Consider the following 22,115-nt stretch of genomic DNA (forward strand, 5'->3'; position numbering starts at 1 on the left):
AACTTGATTCAAAGATGTATTTTCTGCATGCCAATTTTCTCTTATTTAGTGAATTATTTTTTTTAGCATGTGTACCTCAGTAGACCTTTGAAAATGTGTTCAGATTGTAATGAAGTTTTTCAAGATAAAAATAGGGGGAAAAAACCCCACCAGAGTTCTGTTTCCCTTTGCTATAGTAATTAACTTGTCCAAGACAAATGGATGAGAGAAATTATGTATGTAGGTTATGTGTGCAGTGATGAATCTGTTCTGAATTAGTTATAGAAAATATTTAAAACAGTAAATCCCTTTGTAAAGTTTCATCTTTAACATCACTAAAGTCAGTGAGAAATGTAAGAAACTTGTAAAGAAAGTTTTATTACTCCTTTCTCTATGTTCTCCTGTCCTTCTCCCTTTTTTTCCTCTATTTATTAGTCCTGCAGATTCCAGTAATATCATCAGGACCAATTATATTAATGTTCTCTTGAAACAAAAAGTTTGGCAATGTTCAAACTTGTATTCCAAGTGGTACACTGGAACTGCTCTTGATCACAATGTTTGAGCAATTATCATGACTATTATTTAAATTCTGTATTTATTTTCGTAGTATTCTGTGGTCGAGACTTCCATGTTTTAAATGTATGTTGCTCTCACACACATCTGGCTGTGTTTTTGGAAAGACTACACACTTGGGTATTATCAGAGTTTTCTTTGACACTAAAACATCTTCAGTTACTGTGCTGGTATCAGTCTATAAGTTAGATGAAGCTTCTATGAGCACAAGGAAGTGGATGCAGCGTTGGGCAGGGATTGTTTTAATACTTAAATTAACATGTAAGGTAGTAGAATAAAAACGTTCACCAAATTTTTTGGGAGTCAAAAGATATCAGATCAACACAAATGAAAAAAAGGGTTATGCCATTCCCATGACTGATTTTTTTTTTTCAGTAGTTTGCTTTATCCATATAAAATTTTAAAACCTGCCTATCATTTTAATTCTGGCTTTGCTGGATAAACTATGAACATGAATTGTTTAAAACGTCACATTTATATTTAAATTAAATTATATTAAATTAAGAAGGCATTCACATAAAATGAAGATGCATATATGCAAGAGTTATGTTTTCATTTTCTGCTTACATAATACATTACGAGTAACAAAGGCTATGTGTTATTTCCAGGTCTGAGACTTAACAAAGGCACCTCTACATCCCGACCTCCTACTCCTGCCAACTTGCATTTACCAGACATGATCCAGCTGAAGGATATTGTGTGCTATTTGTCACTGCTAGAAAGAGGAAGACCTGAAGACAAACTAGAATGTATATTCTTTTTCAAGTTAATTTTATTTATTTATTTCAATACGTCATTAAGAATTCTGTTTCTAAATTTTCTGAGTTCAAGATTCAGTTTTGAGTAGCTGCAGTATAAAAGTACAGTTCTACGTGACCATTATTGCAGAAATGATCTTTTATTCTTCCTGATAGTATTAATTTGATGAGATTTTAACTAAATTCTATCTAGCACGTGCCAAGATGGGGAGTAAGGATCTGCAGTTAAAATAATCCTTTCTATACTGTCATCTCTTGATGAGTATCAGATCTAAGAAAAACAAATGAAATATATTGAAGAGATAGAGATATATAGAAGTGGTGAATAATCTGTAGAAAACAAACTAATTCAAACAAAGAATGGTTGTTAATACAGGCTGTGGGTCTATAATACTAGTAAATACAGAAAAGCCAAGAATTATCCAAGTCACGTACTACTGTTGGGAATGAGTGTTTGACACTGGGAGTTAGAAATTACTTGATTTTTTTTAATTAGGGTCCTGATTCATTAAAGCCCAACGCCTCTACCTGTTCAAAAAATAACAGTTTGATCTGCGAATTGGAGAAAAAAAGAACAAATCACATGTTTCCCCATTATGGAATTTTAGAAGCCAGTTTTCCAGATAGATAAACAGTCAATCCAATCATATAGTCCTTGCTGAGACCAAATGTACTTGGGTATACATAGCTGGTCTATCTATAAAAGAACTGTAGGGTCAGGCTGTAATACCGTATGGAAAGTAAATACTCAATATGAAATCAATATGAAAATAGGAAATGCAAACAGTAGGCTACTTCTACCGGAATGAGAAATTCATTACAAGGTTACATGACCACATGTTGTTGAAGTATCTTGATGTTTCATTACCTGTAGTTAGTTTACAATGAGAACTTTGTACTCTAAGAAAGATCACCTACACCTTTGCCTCAGCAAAGATTATAAGGAGCTGTCCCCAAGTTTGGTAATACGAGTTTGGTATCGTGATTGGAATATGAGGATGTATGCATAAATGTGCATTCAGAACACAAGCATAGGAAAACTAAGATCCTAGGATTGAATTAAACTTACAGTATAATAACTGTTCCGTGGTAGCAAGTTACCCAAGCCTTATCAGAGCTCTGAAGAGCTCTGTGCACAAACCATAGCATGACACGGAGATCAGTTGCGTCCCCTGGTGTCAGGAACTGGTACAATGAAAAGGGGGAGAGACAGAGGAGCAGGTGATGATTTTAGTGTAGGGGATGTTCCATGAACTTCTGGCAACAGGAACTGCATAGGCAAAAGATGGTGAATGATCTATATGATTTAGAAGCGATATCTAATAAATGTATGGTACTTACATGTTCTGTATATTCAAGATCATCTGCATTTACTACATATAATTAAAGTCATGGTTATTATATAGGTTTATTTTCTACTTTGTCATACAGAGTTGAAATATACCACATGTTGTCACTTTCTAGTGTCTAAATTTTGGCTTATACTGTACTATTAGTATGCAGAATTCCCTGTTGATTTTAGTTAAATTGTCCTTATACATTAATGGGATAATTTAAACCTTTGTCTGAAATAATGTTATAGCAGTAGGTCTGGTGGATATAAGGTAAATTATAAATTAGTAGCAGTGGAGTGAAAAAAGAAAGGATGGCTTATTCCAGGGTTGCCAACATTAATATTAATACTAATCTCAAATCATGATTATTTTTTTTTCTATTTACAAAAATGGAAACACTCTGAATCATGGCTGAGTGTTCGGAAACTTGATTGATGACAAACAGAACATGGAAGCAATGCTTTCAAATAAAATATGATATAAGCTGGAGGATTTTTTAAGATAAAATACACTAAGAGGAAATAGTGTTTCGCTTTCGGATCTATATGATCTATGGATTTTCATAGATTTACAAATATTGCAGCAGATAAATGGATTCTCTAACCTATTAACAATGTATTTCTAGAGGTCTTAAGCACTGCAAACCTAACCTGTTTGACATGCTCAGAATATCTGTTATTCATAAACTGTATGTGGCCTGAATGTAAAGAATATCCCAAACTTTTCTAGCAGGGATAACATTAAAAGAATTTAAGCTCTTTTTTTAAGGTCATAATGCAAATAGTTCAAGGTGTAGCTATATTGTTAAGTACCTTCATGCTCTGTGGCTCAACCTGCAGACTTGATCCATAGAAACCAGTTTCTGCTCTCCATGTTGTTTTCACATGTACCAAGCTTTACTTGCTGGTGTCCACACTATGATTCTTGAATGTGTGCCAGGAGGCAGTATGAAGGGTATTAGACATAAATGGTGTGGAGGAGGCATACGACCTCCACAGGTACCGTAGCTTTACAAACATAATATGCTTACGAGTGCTCAAACTTCTTTCCGTGATTATTAACAAAAACTCCATGAGCTGTGGGTTTTTTTGCCAGTTTCTCTTATCAAGACTATCAATAACCCCAAGTTACTCTGTTTCTGTTCTTTCCATACCAACAGAAGCTTCAAGAATGCCATGCTGTTCTTCTGTATTTTTGCAGTAGTATGATTAGTTATAGTCTGTCTTTTTGCTATGCTATGTAGTTCTTGGACACTCAGGCTTCTGTGGAGAGTGACAAGCCCCACAGTTTTCAAAGTACATGCGCTGGTGAAAACAGGAAGTGTGTAGAGCACTTGTTTGTGCATGTGTTTTTGAGAATGAATTCCCCAATTTCTGCTCAAAAGAACATAATTTTGAACTTTGGAAATTTCTGGGATGCCACTTTTTGTCATATGCAAGATTAGAAGTTCAGAGGTTGCAGGTGAAAATGTAGTAGTGCAGCAACTGATCTCATCTTGGTAATTTTATTTTATTTTAATACATTTTTAATTATTTACAAAAGGTATGTAGTCTAGTAATAAAAATTGAGTGGCCAGTCAGTGCTATCAGTTGAAGGATGGGAAAATAAATATAAAAGCTTGACTTGGGCTCTGTAGTTTGCATCAGAACTTTTGTTCAGTTATTTTAATAATTTTGGGTTTTTTTTCTCCTAGAGTGCATAAATCAGCAAGAACATGAATATTTAGCAGGGTGTGAATAGAAAAGAGATTGCGTGCCACACCAGTAGCATAGTTTTTCAGAGTCTAGCCAATAGCACAGATTGAGGCTTTTCACTACCTAATACATATGTAATTGGAGAGACTTTGTTTGCTACAAAGGTGAAACAGTTATAATTATGCTAATATCTGTTTTTAAATGACTGATTAGAACTACTGATTCATGTTAAAGGGAAAAAAAGTTGTAAGCATTACTTCTCTGGAGCAGGTAAAGATCAGGGAGATGCTAAAACTTGCTTTCGTGATAACTGTAGAACATTCTTTCAACCAGAGCATTACAATCACAGAGGAGGAGGAGGGAGAACCAAATGATTTGAACTTTATTACTGAGTGATGCAATGATTTATCCCTATGGAAACGGAATGCTTAATGGTACCTTTGCCGGATAATATTAGCTGTTGTGCTCTGAGCAGGTTTGGTAGAAGGTGTACTAGCAGGGACAGTACCAATCTCTGGTGGCTTTTAGCATTAACTGTTGTTTTACACTGAAACATTTCTGCTATGTAATTCACAGGCAAAGAAAGATATTTTTGTAGATTTTCTTAGCCTATAACTAATGAATAATGGACCTTTGTAGCTTGAAACAATGTACTACAGTAAATATCTTCAATCTTATATTACAGCTCTTAAGAGCAGTGCGACGTAGTGGCAAAAATTGCTGAAGTGGTAGAGACGTATAGTCTTTACCTTTTTTTCCCCACAGTTAGCTGAACAATTTGCGAATAAGATGAGGGATATAAGGGAAGCAAACCAATTCGTGTATCAGTTAAATATGTTTTGCTGTAAGTCAAAAATAATAAAATTCTTTCTGAACTTTAGTTTCTAATTGCTAAGAATTTCCTCTCATTTCTCATTATATTGTTTCCTGAAAACTGTGATAAGCTTTGCTTGCAGAGTTTATTGGACTGTAACAGCTTTTGCTGTGGATCCAATGCAGTGGTATTGTTCACTGTTGAATAGGTCATATGTTATGTTTCCAAAGACATCTGATAAGACAGTTTATAAGCAGATTGCTTGGCTTTTGCTATCAGTCAAGGCATTACAGTGTCCTGGAACCACCTGTATATGGGCTCTCTTCTTTCTCCTTAGGAAATAGATCTAGGGGAAAAAAATGAGCACTTTTGAAGGGGTTGGTGTTTAGATTTCAGAGCTCTGACAAAGTGTTCCAGAAAGTAGGGACAAAGAGTGAGGTATTTGTAGGCTTCTGGTTTTCATCTTTAGCCTTTTAACAGTATTCCTACCAAAACTTCAGGCTTCTTTCTGCTCTGCAATCTGATGCAGTATATGATCAGCTGAGTAAGCTGCTTTGAAATACCTTGGTAATGGTGGATATACCCGCTCTTGTGGCTGGAATCAAGTAATGATACAGGCTTGAAAGTATATATTCTTTCTGGCTATTGTCAAAATGCAGCTATTATTGTCTAGGTAGCTCCCCAAAATGTTGGGAATACATTTTCAAATCGATGAAGCAAGTCTGGTCCTGGGAGGATTCATGCTGAGAGTCTGTGAGAATGTTTATTAGTGGATTTGACTGATTAGATACTTCAAATAATAATCCTCTGTTTCATTTAGTTGGTCAGAAAGCATTTCCAAAGCAATATCACTATTGAATAGTGATAGCTGCAACTAAAGGAGTAGGATAGCATTGTAACTTAAGCAGGCTTATCAACATTTGACTGACCAATTGTGTATTACCCTATGTTTGGTGAGATTACAGAGAAGGGCCTTTTGGTGGTACTCCTCATGAATACAGATCATCTCTAGAAGGAACCAGAATTAAGTTCACAGACCAAATTAGCTGCTGGAGTGATTATGTGGAAAAGGTGCAATTGCACTGTCCTCCTAATATGTCTTGTTGGAGGCAGCTGTGGCAGGGTAGTCGCTGAGTGAACCTCTTGCATAATACAAAACGTTTGGTGGGTCTACAGTTAGTGTGATCATTAAAGGAAAATGTTAATGTTTGTCCTTTCTTTGAAACTCAGGTTTGGTTGTTTTGTGGGTGGGTTGGGTGTTTTTTTTGTTTTTTAGGAAATAATGTTACTATGTTTTCTAACTGAGTTTCCTTCTCTTTGTTTCCTTTTTAGTTATGTTTCGCTTATATGATACAGATGGGAATGGATACCTGGATAGTTCGGTAATGTTATTTATATATTTTAATGCATTGTAAGAGTATGTCATAATGGTATACCTATACAAAACTACATTAAGTCAAATCAAGTTTATATTCTTCCTGAATTAATAGAATCAGTATAAATTATAGTTGATTAAAAAGTCACCCATTTTGAAAGTAACTCTTCAGTTTTCTTTTCCGTTAACCTGCTGCTTCTACAACTGTATAAATTTTCAAATGCTGACACTGCTGTTGTGGAGTCCTATTTTATAGTCTTCTGATTTTTAATCATATTACTGTAGGGGATACATTAATATGATTCTTAAAATTCTAATATGCTGCTGGGAGATGTGCATGAAAGTACACTTTGTAAATATTTCATTAAAAGGGGAAAGTGTGAGAGTCACACAGTGGATGTATGTGGAGAGGTGTCAGAACTTCCATGTTGTTATTAAGAATATTAAAGACAAAGTTTTGAGGAGTAGCCCAACCAAATGTTTGAAGGAAAATCAGAGATATAGCAATCGCTTAAAAAATGTAACTATTTGTTTTCTGTTAGCTAACAGAAAGAAGTATTTTATTGGCAACTTTCTTTCCCCCCCCCCCCCTCTTCTTTTGTATCTCCCTGAAGTAAGACACCATAGAGTGGATTGGTAAAGAGGAGGTGATCCCATAAGTGACAGGGGAATAGGGAAGCTAAGTTATACAGAGGTATAAAGTAAATATTGTATCATAGGTTTAGGCAATACAAAATACAAATTAGGTAACTAGTGCATAATAATCAATACACCTGAGAATTTAGAATGGTTCTAGATAAGCATTTGGGCATGTTTACAAATGAAGTTGTATACATGAATATGGAAGAGCATTAGTGATAGGTGATCAAGGGAAATGCCAGCACTGTAACGGTAAGAAAATATCTCTGTATTAGTTTATACCATCCACTTTATGCCTTATTTCCATTAGAAAGTTGTGAATTATACACTTGCTGTTAAAAAAATAGTTTGTTAGCGTGCTGGAATTTAAAGGACCTTACATCATTATATCACAGGGTGGACTTCAGATCATGAAACCCATGCTCGAATGATCAACTAGGAAGGAAGAATCTATTACTACTTTCAACCCAGAGGCTGTCCTTTGGTTGTGGAGCTGTATTTCACCTCCCTGCATGCTTTGCGGTCCATGCCTGATGTTTTGCTAGTGAAGCGGATTCACCTAAGAGTATACAGCTTCCACTGTAAAGGACATTTCATTAGGAACATTGATGAAACAGTGTCACTGAATGCAATATGTTTGAATTATAAGTTGCTTGCAGTAGAATTTGTGTTTATAATATTGCATTAAATATTATCATTTTTTTCATTCATCTGTAGGAGCTGGAAAATATCATTGCTCAAATGATGCATGTTGCAGAATACCTTGAATGGGATGTTACTGAACTGAGTCCAGTTAGTATCCATTTTACCACAAGTTTTTAATGTTGCTAGAGATGGCATTTAATCATTTTGTGATACTTCACGTCAACATGTGATTCTATACATTAGTAAGATAGAAATAATAATATTCTGTGCTCCCCTATACATTGTCAATTAGCACTTTTATGAGTCTTTTTCTGATGAAATCTGATCTATGAAACATTTTTGCTAGTTTAAGGTTTTTCTTCAGTGCACGTAGTAATTAACATTTATAACACAACCAACTGGTTTGAAAATTTCTTTAAAGTAACTACCTCTTATTTGTATTGTACATAGTAAGTACACAAGGGGACACAAATTGGTTTGGGAACTTTGGGTGATAATAAAATGTAAATAGGAGTATGACACTTCATTTTCTGAACTGTCAATATTCATTTTACTACAGGTGCCATACAAATAATATTTTCCTTAATTTTTGCATGCGGATGAGGGAATTGGAGATCTGCACATGTTCTAACAAGAAGTTGCTATATTAGAATATGGAATTTATGAGATTTTTCATTAACTGTGTAGATCCTTCATGAAATGATGGAAGAAATTGACTATGATCATGATGGTACTGTTTCTCTAGAAGAGTGGATCCAAGGAGGAATGACAACAATCCCGCTCTTGGTCCTCCTTGGGTTAGAGAATGTAAGTATTAACATAACAGTGTCAAGTTTCTGCTTGCATGTCAGCTATGGCCCTCAGATTAGTTTCTCTGTGGTCTGTATAAAGAAGGGCTTTTCTTTGTTTTTCTTTACTATGGCTGAATGACATGCAAAGAACAGAAATGTGTCCTCAAAGTCAAAGGTATGTTAGCATGTTTGAAGCAACACCAGATAAGCCAGTGCTGGAGCTGGAAGCTGTAAAACGCTGATTAATTTGTCCTATTAACAGCATATTGTTAATTCCCAGATGCAGTAGTATCTGTTAAGAATGTTTTACGACCTGTGTGTATGTTACAGCTGTCTTGGAGCAGTGTCTAGGCTTCTCAGCATGGTGCTGTGTTGTGTGGCCTAACCATACTGAGTCACAGAACAATCTAGGTTGGAAGGAACTTCTGGAGATCATCTGGTCCAGCCTCTTGTTAAAGGCAGGGCCACTGATTTTGTTATCCAGGGCCCTGTGAAGCCCAGTCTGGAATAATTCCAATGAGGTGGATTCCACCAGTTCTGCAGGTGACCTCTCCCAGTGTTAATTGTTCTCAAGGGAAAGAGCTTTTATCTTACACGCAGATGGAATTTCTTCTGCAGCAATTTTTACCCGTTGGCTCTTGTCCTGTCATGATACATCCCTGTCAAGATAGTTCTTCCATCTCTGAAACTACCTTAATAAAACTATACTAAGTAGCAGTATCAAAGAGTGCGCTTACACCAAAGGGTAGAGTGTTATGAAAGAAGAGCTTATGTTCTGTACATTTACAACTTCACATTAAAGATAAGACAGATGTAATATGATCAATTTTATACCAGTTCAACACAGCTGTTTTAACACTGGCATGTTGCCAGTGCCACCTGCTGTCCTGTATTTGAGCTAATTTTGAGCATATGTATCTTAGCGTATGTTTCAAATGCTTTTCTGTTGAGAGAAAACATTTTTATTTAATTTGTTTCTGAAGTCTTTTTGAGATATTGAGGTGAAATAATAAATAATATTTACTTTCTCCATATACTGCTACAGCCTGAACTAAACCTAGACTGCTGTGGTTGCTCTATGGTATTTTATTTGCACAAAGAATGGTCAGACTTTCCATAGGAAAGTATGCAACAGAACAGTGCATTTAGCAGAAGATCTAAAATTCTTGCAAAATCCTATCAGTCAAATTGCCAGCTAAATATCTGAATTGAGGATAACTTTCAGTACATTTGGATCACTGTAAATACTAGTTCCTTAATTCTGTATGTGTGACTGAGTAACAAAAATGTTAAATTACTTCCCTGTCATCAAACAGCAAATCTTTGTCAGGCTGAATTTTGTTATTTCTACAGATTTACTCTGAACAAAGGGCAGCAAATGTTCTCAAGCAATCAGTATAGCAAATAACTAGTAGTCATTTTCAGTACAGATTTTTTTTTTGTGACAGGTAGTATAGATATTCTGGGAGTATTTTTCAGTGTCTACACTTCATTCTTTCTGAATTTAAAACTGCTTAAATTCTGTGATAAATTAATGCAGATCCTTCTGTAGAAGTTTATTTTCATATTAAAGCAAAAGCTATTAGAAAGAAGCGATGTAAATTTATGTTATCAGACATTTTATCCTTTTGAGTATTTTTACTACTTATTAGGTAATTTATCTTCCTCTGCATAGTTTTACTACAGAAGTAATAAAAATACATAAACAGTGATCAAAATTCTGTAGCATGCTATCAGCATGTGTCAGTGTTTCTGTCATCAAGAGTATTCCCAGTAGTTTGTGTGTTGAAGAGACGTAAATGTACAGTTGTGAAAAAATATTATAATGGTATGCAAAATATCTCTTTGATCAATAAGCATAGTTTTGTTAGTTGAAAGTTGGAGTACAATGGATAGGGTGGCTTTTAATGCTTTTTTAATAGTTTGCTTTACTGTGAATGAAGTCCATTACCTACAGAACTGTATAAGCTGAATTTGTAGTCATTTGCTAATGATTTACTAGGAAATTATGCCATCCTCTAAAAGGGCTCCCATTCTTCTTTCATGTTTAAAAGTGCTCTTGATTTCTTAAACCATTTGCCTAATATGTAGAGAAAAGCCAGATTTTTAGATTTTCTATCAAACCAGCAAAAAGTTACTACTTCTGTTTGTACACAGTTTTAAATCATCAAATCTAAGTGTATTTTAGGACATTGAAAAGTTAAATCAAGCAAGTTAAAACTCTAATGCTTCTTCATCGTTATTTTGTGTAAACTGATAGCATGATTTTGATGGTTTTACAGCATCTAATGCATTACCCAAGCTCTTCATTCCAGTGCATCATTCCCATTAGTGGAATGCTATTATTTCTTCTTACATGCAGTTGTCAGATTTTTGCAAACCCAGCTTCCCAGGACTCTGCTTTTTGGCTGTCTTTTTCTCTCCTTTTAGTTATGGTAACAAAAAGTAAGACAAGTCTTTTGGACTCAGTAATCAAATAATAAACTTCTGATACCTTAGTTTTCCACAGGCTGATTAGTATGTGAAAATAAAGAGCACAACCTACTGGCTTATGCTGCTTAGACATGTCCAGGTAGTCTTCACATGTTGAAAATAAGCAACACTCCCTCCCCGCAAACAACCAAACAATTCTCTCACCTTCTTTTAACTTCAGCCAACTACGCTTTGGCTCTATGCTGAACTCAGGCAATGATGAAATTTTAAATCCAACAGATCAATTTCAGAGCTTGTCCAGTATGGTAGTGACAAAGAATTGTCACTAGTTTATTTAAAAAAAGGTTATACCAGTGAAGCCTTCAATTTGTTTTGGGTTGGGGTCCATTAACTTACTGTAATATACTTAACTCTTGTATAGAGCTTGTACAAACAATACAAGATTCTCAGCTGGTGTAATTTGTTATGGTAATATCAGTGAAGCTATGATAATGTATTTCAGCAGAGGATTTGTCATAGTACCTTCAGAATTTGGCTACCTTGTTTGTACTTAATCTTTAAAAGCTATATAAAAAGGTCAGATATGTAAAAGTTTTATATTACATTTAAAGACTTTCAGTCAGTTTTTATTACATACTATATTAGATACGTTAGTTACAATAATATAAAAAATGGAACTATATTACACAAAAATAAAAGAATAAACAAGTTAGGGTTTATAAACAATGGGGTTGACATAGCCTAATCTCTCACAGGTTTGTGGTCTTTGTCCTCTGACTTCATCAGTAATCCTTTTCTGAAAGAGACAGGAGTATTAGGTTGTTATTACAAATATTAGCCAGCCAGCTGTTGCCAAATTAAAAGAAGTAACAAGGAAATCTGCCTGACTTTCCTTCTGATCTCTTTCTCTCTGCCCCCCCCCCCTTTTCTAGACTTTCATGAAACTTCTAGTGCCCTCTCAAATTTAGTTGAGGTTATTAAATTAATTTAAAAGTTGCTGGAGCAGTTGAGAGTCATGGAGATAAAAGGACAAAGAGCATAAATAAGTCTCATTTCTCTAGGAAATCAACCTAAATATCCAGTTTATTTTATCTTACAGGGTTTTATGCCTTCTATTTCCAACTAAAACTTCAGTTTAGAGTTGCTGTGAAGGTAGAACTTAGAAATACAGAGAGTTTTATCTTTGGGTATGTTCCAGGATAGAAACAGTGTATTCTTATTTTGGTGGTTTTCAAGGCAATTGATGTGCTAAACAATTCCAATACAAGGTAAGGAATTTAAATAAGAACTTAATTGTTTCTTATTCTGTAGGGGTGCTGTGATACACATACTCTTTGGAAATCTGTTTCGCAAGAAAATACCTTGGAATTGTATATGTGTATAATCCATTTGTACTTGGATGACTACACTTTTTCCACTTAGCAGTGGCTGAATGTGTTCTGTACTGCACCTTCTGAAACCTTTAAGACCCATAATTCTTACTCTGAGGTTTAGTTGTGCCAGTTTCATGGAAGTTGTTCCAAGAAATTCTCTCATGAAAAGTGAGAATTTCATGAAGAAAAAAAATATAATTAGGTAGCTATAGAGGAAATTGTTATTTATGTGGTGCAATTTTTAATAAGAAAGGTACGAGGTAGAGTTTTTTGCTGAGTGTCACACTTCAGTCTTCAATTTTCAGAATCCTCATCAACTTCCTAAATTTATTTTTGCTTCTTAAGACATTTGTTTGTCTCCCATCCAAACACAGATTGGACAGAGATGTCCCTGCATGACTCCTTCTGGTTGATAATTACACTTTTGGGAAGTGGCCTATTGCATACTAGTGACTACTAGGCTATTTATTCTACTCCACCACAGTAGAAAACTTCAAACTTTCTGACCTTTTTATTTCATTCTGCATTAATTTAGAGTAGATCAACATTGTCAGTGAAGTTTGAGAGTTACCCCATTGTCTCTCCTAGCATTGCTTAAAATGTCCTTTGTAATCTGGGCACAAAAAACTACTTAATGATGGTTTACTTCTAAGGGTTTTTGTCAGCCACGAACATGGTACTCTGCTCTTTGCTAGGAGTTCCTCACTTTAACAATATTATTCCACCCGTTTGTGATAAAAGCACTGGATTTCTTTTCTAAAGTAATTCCGTCCCAGATATTTTGGCCTCACTTCTCTTGTAATGGATCATTCCTACCACCTCTGTCAGTGATTCTACAAAAAGCAGGTATAAATTGCAAGTTCACAAGTGCTAGTGTTTAAAAAAATCCCGTGTTTTAGGAGTGGAAAGTATTTCATTCTCTCTTCACTGGCCACTAGATGTCACAGTTGCACTGTATGTGGTACTGTACAGTTGCTGAAAAGCTGCCTTAAGTTGAGAGAGAAATTGGAACAGTAAATGCTTCGTAAAGTCATCAATAATCTGAAACCAGGCCACTGTGCCTTTCTTCTAAGTTACCAATTGTAATTTTTAACCCATTTCACCTTTTAAATCAAGGTAAATCGCAATGGGACAAACACATTTGTGTTGAAGTGTGACTATGCTTCAATTAAATTAGAAGGAAATACTCTTACAATTTTATTTTGGATCCCCAGGCAGCAAATATTATGCTATTACACTCAAAGAATTTAAAAGGTAACTCTTATTTAAGCTTTTTGATTAAATATGGGATGGAATACCCAAGTGTGAATCTACACTTGGGAAATACTGCTCCTTCCATTGTACATTGCATTATTGTTGGCTTACTTTTTGAGCTCTGAGTATGTGAAAGTGGAACCAAACTGGGGACTGGCAAACATTTGCAAGTCTGGTGTGGGATCTGTTGCACCACGAGGAGTGTCTCTCAGGCTGGTCTGAAATGACTGTTTAATACCTAGGCAGTTTTGTAGAGTTGCATTTCTTTCATTCAGCGAGGATTGAAGGTGATCTGGCCTTTTATTGACCACAGTGATATTTTTACAAGTCCTGTCTGAAGTCTAGCAGGTGAGTTTTCTAAAAGGCTGAAGTGCTGGTGAGTCGTATGCTATTTCCATATGTACAGAGGGCAAAACCAATCCCCTGCTAGAAGAAGCAGTAGCTTACCCTCTTTGTGCCAGCTCCTTACCAACTGGGAAGCAGATTCACCCTAAGTGATAACGGGAGCTATTTTACCGGTATCATTTCACGGCGTTGCCAGCAGAGGGGGTAATGTTAATGCTTTGTGAGACTTCGTATCAGGAGCTGCTAGAAAAGTGCACATCTCTTTCCTTGACAGTGCTGTCTACTTTTATGCTGTGCTAGCTCTTGCTTCTTTGCAGGAAGTTTGCAAATGCCTTTCCTTACTACAGTCCTGCTTTTCGTTTTGCCTATAGGTTGATAAAAGCCCAGAAGAAGTCAGGAGTAACTCTAATCTGTTCTGTGTATAAGGTGTAAAATAAATGATATTTCATGCAGGTGTACAAATTTACCATTAGTTAAAATGTAATTTCTGCAGCATTTCAGTCTCTGCAGATGACAGGTGACTATCAATTTAGGGACAGGGAAACTTTGTAGTGTGGCTAATTATGAAGCTTGTTTAAACAAATTAATTTCCCCTCTTGTGCTCCCTTTTCTATGCTGTCATTTTCTCATGTGCGTATCAATGCTTAAGCATTTCTGGGTGATCAGAGTAGTACAGTAGGTGAGTGTGTGGATGAAGGCTGGGGAAGTGATTTTTTTTTTCTTCTTTCTCCAGCACACACACAAAATATCTCAGAATTTGGAAGCGAGGAGCCGTCTTGAATAGCATGTCTCTTGAATGAGGTTACTGCCTGTCCAGTTGAACCAGAACAGATCTAGAACCCCTTCTCCGCAAACCAAATTGAACAGAACAAAACCTGACATGAATTCTTTGCTGAGAGCCACCAAAGGAATGTAGAACTTAACTGCATTTGTATTAAGATGAGGTGCTGCATGGTTTAAAGGACACTCTTCTTACCTTCCCACTGACTGAACAATACCCAAAGAACAGTCAAAAATGTCTTCAAGTCATGTAAATATTTTTAAAATAAATGAAAACAAAATAGCAGCAGGTAGTGAAAGAATAACTTAGCAGACTCACTAACATCCTTCTCCCTTGGCTGCTTGTTACTCTTCTCATAGAAGAGACTGAGCATGCTGGTATTTCAGACACTCCGTAGCTATTGTAAGAGGGGATACTTGCTAGGATGAAAATTTATCAGTGATTTCATTACCTTTTTTAAGTCACAGAATCTTGAGTTTTGTGCTTGAAACCTTAAGATCGCTTGGCTACCTTTATTTACAAATATCTAAAAAGCTCAAGTAAATTAATATTAAACCAAATTACGGATGTGTAGCTAAATTCTGTGACTGCATAAAATTTTCTACTACTTCTAAGGCTGGCTCTTTCATGGTTGACTTGATGTTTAAGGTCAGGTCCTTTTGGCAATCAAATCCATGGTAGAAGGGTCAGGACCATAAGTTAAGAGAATCGTTGTTAACAAAATAAATGTTACTATTGTCATTATGTGATAAAGTCTATGTATGGCATATGGAGGCTTCATTTTCAGTGATGTATAATGAAGTGAGGAAGAGATTTTTACTGTACCTGCCCTGCTTTGAGATCTTCTTAATGACTATTTGTTTTTAAACTCTTTCTCAGGATATGGAAGCAAAATGAGTGAATGTCAGTAAATGCACTGATGTGTGAGAATTGTGGATTTTATTCATACTTAAAGACTTGCATTGAGGGGGCTTTGTTTCACATTATGTCTTTTTTTTTTTTTCCTTGGCAGTGTTTTAAAAAGTTATGTGCATGCATAATCATATGCAGCACATTATTGCTTATTTTTGGCAGTGCACAAGAGCAAAAATTTAATTTGCTATTTTCCAAAAGTGCATTGTGTTTATGTAATGGATTTGCATCAGTTGCAGTCTGTAACACAGTTAAGTGTTTTAATTGGCAGAACACCCACATCAAGACTTGTTTGTTTTTCTGATAAGGAAAATGCTAGCTAAGTTAGTCCATATGTTCTGTTCAAATAAGAAGCAACATATTCACATGTAATGGCCTTTCTTTAAAAATAAAATTAAAATGAAAAGTAACACAAAACTAATGTGGAAGATGGGCAAGTTTACGCATAATTATTAATTTTTGTTAATTTTCAGAAATAGCAAATATTTTGCTAAGGAAAGCTGGTCAGCTTGCATTTTAAGTGCTTGTGGATTATGACTGTATCTGTTGATGACATGAGTAATGTTAAAATGAAAGTGTACATTGGTTATTGTTTTTTCTCAGTAGGATTTACATGGTCTTTATTGTCTAGTGAATAATTGTCTGCTTTCAGAAGACTTGAAACTCACATACTATATTATAGTTTAACAATACTTTAAAAATGTATGAAAAGTGGTAGTAAGATGGAGAGAAAAATAGAAGTTACAGAGCTCCATTTAATGAAATACATCCTCTTCAGCTGCCAGTCATGAAGGAGCTTGACAGGCTTCTAGTGCTCCACAGCTGCAAAATCTATTTCTGCTTCTTCAGGGGAAATTGGAAAACTTCCACACTCCTTGCCAGCCCGAGAATCCCACATTAGGCATCTGCTCTGCTCTTTTTGCAGGAAGGGGACCCTGACATTGCCCAGCTGTCAGAGATGGCATTTGAACTCCTGCTGATAGTATCAGGGGAATTCCACTTAGGCTCTGATCCCAATATCTCAATAGAGAAAAAATATTCCAGCTGAATTCAGTTCCTTTTGTGTCTAGGTAATTTGTAGGAATTATTCAGAGTTGTGTTCTGGCTAGGACCTGGCTTTGAACCAAGCATTTTTAATTTCTCGGAGTGCTGATTTTCCTTCAGAATTTTTTTTTTTCCCCCACAAAGATGAAGAAGTCTTCATCATCTTTGACTTGTTGTAATGGCTAACTCTTAGAATAGAGCAGTACTGATTTTTAAGGATGTAACTTATGCAGTATATGCTAATACAGGACCAAACTAAATTTTTATTAAAATTTATGTCCACTGACTTACATTGACTGTCCTTATCAGTGAAAACCATCATATTATTGAAGATCTAGTCAGGCATATTGTATATATATGATGACAAGTAGTAGTAGTTTGATGTGAGAAATCAGAAACTGGGTGGGAACCAGCTATTGATGTGGCTTCTGATAACTGGAAGTTGATGTGGCTTCCTTTAGCTATGTGACAATTTTGTTTTGGTAATGAAATGACCAAGAAGACTGTAGTGTTTCAGTAATACACAATAAAGAACCAGACTACTGCAGCCCATTTCCAGCTGACAGAAATTAACTGCCTTTGTTCTATTGGATGTTATATTTGGTAAAAAAATAAATATTTTTTTTAAAAAGTGTTATTACATTAGGTTGATCTAATTTTTTTAAAATCAAAACCTCTGATGATTGCAAAAAGGAAAAGGTCTGATGGCCACACTTGCCAAGAAACCTGGAATTTACAGAATTAATTTAACATCTGTACCAAGTGCGCATCATTTTAAAAACCTTCTAACAACAGTGAGGTCTCAGAATGATTCCATGAAGAAGGAAGAGGAGAATTATGCAACCGAAAGCTTACTTTCATAAACGTAAATGATTTGATAATATTTTAGCTGTATGCATAAATTACACTGGGCCCCTGAGTTGTAAGTGCTGATCAGTTCATCAGTCTATTCATGCAAGATTTGGGTATAGTGCTACAGCTAACTGAAAAACATGGGCTTAAATGTAACGAATTCAATTGTTGGAGAAGAGGTCCAGGATGTAAATCTTACCCTTAAATACTTGTTTTTTGATAGACTATCGGCAGTAGATTAACATAAATTAAAGCTGACAATAGGTATTATTGTGCTGTGGTTAGATTTCCCACTTCACATATGTTGATACATGTCCCTAATTCTAAAGGTCGTTAAGAATATCTTTGTACTTTTAAAAAATCCTTTCTGTTGTTTGTTTTGGGGAGTTTTACCTTCTAACCTGCAGCACCTTTATTTTTAGAATTAGTCTAGAAAAAATTTTAGTTAGTTTTAATACTAGTTGTAATTTAATATCAGCCTGGATTTATTGCTAGCATTGTGTTGCAGTGGTGACAGCAGCCTGGTGTTTTCTCTGTGTCATCTTTGAAACACATGTATGTCCAGGAGCTTCTGAAGAATTTTTTATTATATAATTGCCTGTGTATTTAGAATGATTATACTGTGATCTGGTACAGAGTATTAAATGAAGTAACAGCTTGTTTTTTACGTTCTTGAGTCAATCTTCAATTTTTATTGGCACTTATATATTTCATTGTTTATTTTATTAAGTGAAATCTGTTTCTTTTATGTCCTGTGCAGAATGTGAAAGATGATGGGCAGCATGTATGGAGACTGAAACACTTTAATAAGCCTGCCTACTGTAATCTTTGTTTGAACATGCTAATCGGAGTCGGCAAGCAAGGTCTCTGCTGTTCTTGTGAGTATAAGCATTTCAGTGTCCATTTGCATACATGTCTTTTCTTAGAAATACTGTGCTCACTGCCTAACAAAGAACTAGCAGCTTCCCAGTCCAAAACCATTGCCAGCACAATGGTGCCTCCCCCTTTGTCTTCTATGCTTGAGTGCTCAAGGTTCCATTTTTACTTTTGAGGATATTGGGCTTTCAAAGCTGTTGTTTGAGGGAGTTTTCTGTATTATAATAGCTGTCAGTGTTAGTTTCTTTTGGAGCCTGCCTCTTTTTTTTTTCTCTCTTTTTTTTTTCTTTTTTTTTTTTCTTTTCTCTTAGAAGGTATCATGCTTAAGTTTTAATCTTACAGTTTTGTTATTCTTCTTTTGTATTTGTTAATAATTATTCATATTCTTTAATAGGTATCGACTAGCATGTAAGTCCCATATTTTTTATTCAAATTTTGCACAGAATTCTTGTGTTGTTAATTGTGAAGGTCAAAATCCCAGTTTCCCAGAAATCAAGTTTCTGTAACACTTCCAAAGTTTTGTATGTTTACTTGGTTTGTAATCATAAATCTCAGTCTTGCCATCCTTTCATATATTAATTGATTATAAATTTTAACGTAAAGGAACAACGAAAAACTACTGCATCTCATTTGACCTTCATTAGACTATTAGATGCAGTTACTACAGTTCAATTCCTTGAGTTGTATCTATGTATCTCCTAATAATCTGTGTTTGGCCAGCTCATAACCTGTATCTTGAGAAACCAAATTTTGCCGAAAGATACTTTGTCTCTGTTTGAATGTTTCAAAAGATGGATGATCCATATCTTTCTTTTGTGGTGTGTTCCAATGATTAATCATCTTTTTTTAAGACCTATTTTCTGATTTGAATATGTCTGGTAGAAGGTTCCAATGATTGGTTCATGTTGTGCCCTGCTCCATTAGATTAATGAGATCTTTAGTACCCACTGTATTCTTCTCATGATGGTATCAAGTCACCTTTCTTTGTTCTTCTTTGATAAATTAATCAGTTTCTTAGTGTAACTTACTTTCTACATTTTTGGTATGAAAGATAGCCCATCACAGCTGATTAGGACCTTTCTGTCTGTACGATTCTATTGATTTAATTTGAGATTAGTCTGAATGAATGAGGGTTTTGGAATCGACTATTTCTCTCTGCTCTGTGGGCCACAGATCTCTTTAAAATATAATTCAAATGTAAATCCTTCACGTGTGCTTTTCCACATCATATAATTTCATTCACAGTACTATGGAATGAGAGACATTTATTAAAATTCAAACAATTAGAAATTGCATAACTTCAGATTAATAAATGCTGATGACAGTAACTGAAATATATATATAAAAAATGCTGAATTGACTGTTAGATCTTGAAATGCTACATTCTTTAATATTCTTTTATGTCAGACTGATGTAAACTTAATCCTTGTGAGGAAATATAAGATCCATGTATGTCTGAAAGAAAATTCTATTGAGCAAATAATGTAGATCATCTTCTTCAGTAGTTATCAGAAATGTGTATATGAGTTATATAAAGTAAACTGCCCCCAAAAGACCAGCCTTACAGAGCTGTAATTTTCTTTGCTGCAGTGTACCTCTTTAAAATTTATTTGTTATTGTGCTTGGCATTTATTTGGTGAACAGTAGTCCCAGAGTATCTGAAGAACATCCACATGCTCCTTTCAGTTACTTCATGCAGCAAGGGGCATGAGTCTATGTACAAAACTATTCCACTATTTCCTTATCTCACTAAGCTGCTTCTCCAATATATTTTCAAAGCATTGCTATAGATTTCATTATTTGCATTTTAGATTGTGTGGGAGGAAAAAAAAAAAAAAGGGGAAACTGCAGGGGGCCTCACCATCCCTCCATGGTCCAATCAACAATGTTACTCCCTGCAGTTTGTCTGATTAATGGCTGCGCCTCCCACTGGGTTTGTGTAATAGGTGCAAGCAAGGTGTTTAGAAGTACTTTGTGCTTAATTGCTCTCGAGGTCAAAAGCATGAGACATATACCATGCAGGGAGAAATTCATTCCTAGTTTTTAATAGTTGACTCTATTGAATGCAGGTATAAGCTGTAGCATTACTTCCTCATCTAGGCACAGTTGTATAGCTGAAGTTGGGAGAGCTTTGCATTGTACCTGACACTGGTATGTTTTCCAAATGCAGCTAGTGTGATCTTTACAGACCTGGTCAACAATAGTAGTTACCTAAAACTGGTGTGGAGGGGTTAGGAAAAAAAAGCTTCTCAGGAGTTAGTATTTGGGAAAGTAAGAGTTAAAGTTAGGGTGATTGCATGGAATGCATGAAAACAATTGCTATCTGAAAATGCACTAATCAGCCATTTAAGGTTTATAAATCAATAGAAGGAACAACATAAATTCATTGGCTTTTATTTTTGTGCTTGCCAGCTGCTCTCATGCCTATAGTTTGTAAAATATAGATTTCTTTCTACTAGCAAATGACACCAAACCATTTGGCAGTCATCAATTTGTCTTTAATATTTTTTTCATTTGCCAATTATTGTGAAAAAAAATTAGTGAGCTCTGATTTAATTAAGCATTTCCTGTTATGCAATGATAGTACATTCTTGGATTTCTCACTTGCATAATATTTCCTGTTCTAATTGGCCTTCTGTATTGCATAGAAAAAGCAGTCTAGTTTGATTTTTCATTGACTGATTGGATTGATTATATAGAGATGGCATGCTGGTAACGTTATTTGTTTCATAAAAATGTAGTCAGAAACACCATTGCCTCAACATCTATTAATGTGTTTGTTTTTTCAGTTTGCAAGTATACAGTCCATGAACGCTGTGTCTCAAGAGCTCCCGCATCTTGCATCAAAACATATGTAAAGTCCAAAAAGAATACTGATGTAAGTTTGGGGTAGCATTAACTTTGCAATGTACCTGTTAATTTGGTAACTCTATGTATATCCACACTTTTCTTTTGCAGGTAATGCACCATTTCTGGGTAGAAGGAAATTGTCCAACAAAATGTGATAAGTGTCACAAAACTATAAAATGTTACCAAGGCTTGACTGGACTTCACTGTGTTTGGTGTCAGATCACAGTGAGTATACTATAGTAAAACCTTTAAGCACAAGCTAGAGAGACAAAAATCTGCATATCTTTTTAATAGCCTTATAATTCAAAAGGTCTCATTCAGTTTTGTCATCAGGAATGGATAGCGTGTGTTTAAGAAACAGTATATGCCGAATATTCATAGGTGTCCTTAATTGTTGCAAGCAAATACGCTTAAAGGTGTACTTTGCTTCAAGACAATGTACAAATGGAAATAATATACGTCACTCTAAAGAGCAGAATTCCCAATCTACGTTACAGAAAGACTATAAAAGAGTTTTCAGTACCGGGGAAGGTCAAGGTCACTGTGACACTAGGGCAAAATCCTGATTTGTGGTGTACTGACAGGCAAATGAAATTGAGGACATCTGGTAGGATACGGTAATTTCAAGTGTCTGGGAATAATAGCAGAGACATCTTGATAATATACTAATATGTGCACCAAGTCTAATACATACAACTTTTGTGCGCTCCTTATTCAGCAGGAACCAATAACTGGAACTAATGACATTCAAGGAACACTACCCTTATAAGTGAGATCTTCATGCTAGAAGAAG

The 22,115-nt window shown here is 35.3% G+C and overlaps 1 protein-coding gene across 7 annotated transcripts in view; it reads left to right on the forward strand.

Moving 5' to 3' along the window:
- The window catches only part of DGKB (diacylglycerol kinase beta), a 368,055-nt gene that overhangs the window by 97,161 nt on the left and 248,779 nt on the right, over positions 1-22,115 (forward strand). For all 7 annotated transcript variants that reach the window (XM_030010154.2, XM_030010155.2, XM_041122700.1 and 4 more), the window contains 7 exons: positions 1,161-1,301; positions 6,485-6,534; positions 7,884-7,958; positions 8,499-8,618; positions 18,357-18,474; positions 21,262-21,350; positions 21,431-21,547. In XM_030010154.2, coding sequence (XP_029866014.1) covers positions 1,161-1,301; positions 6,485-6,534; positions 7,884-7,958; positions 8,499-8,618; positions 18,357-18,474; positions 21,262-21,350; positions 21,431-21,547 — 710 coding nt within the window. The remainder of the gene's footprint in view (positions 1-1,160; positions 1,302-6,484; positions 6,535-7,883; positions 7,959-8,498; positions 8,619-18,356; positions 18,475-21,261; positions 21,351-21,430; positions 21,548-22,115) is intronic.

This window comes from Aquila chrysaetos, chromosome 3 (genome assembly GCF_900496995.4).
Source record: "Aquila chrysaetos chrysaetos chromosome 3, bAquChr1.4, whole genome shotgun sequence".
Taxonomy (NCBI): Eukaryota; Metazoa; Chordata; class Aves; order Accipitriformes; family Accipitridae; genus Aquila; species Aquila chrysaetos.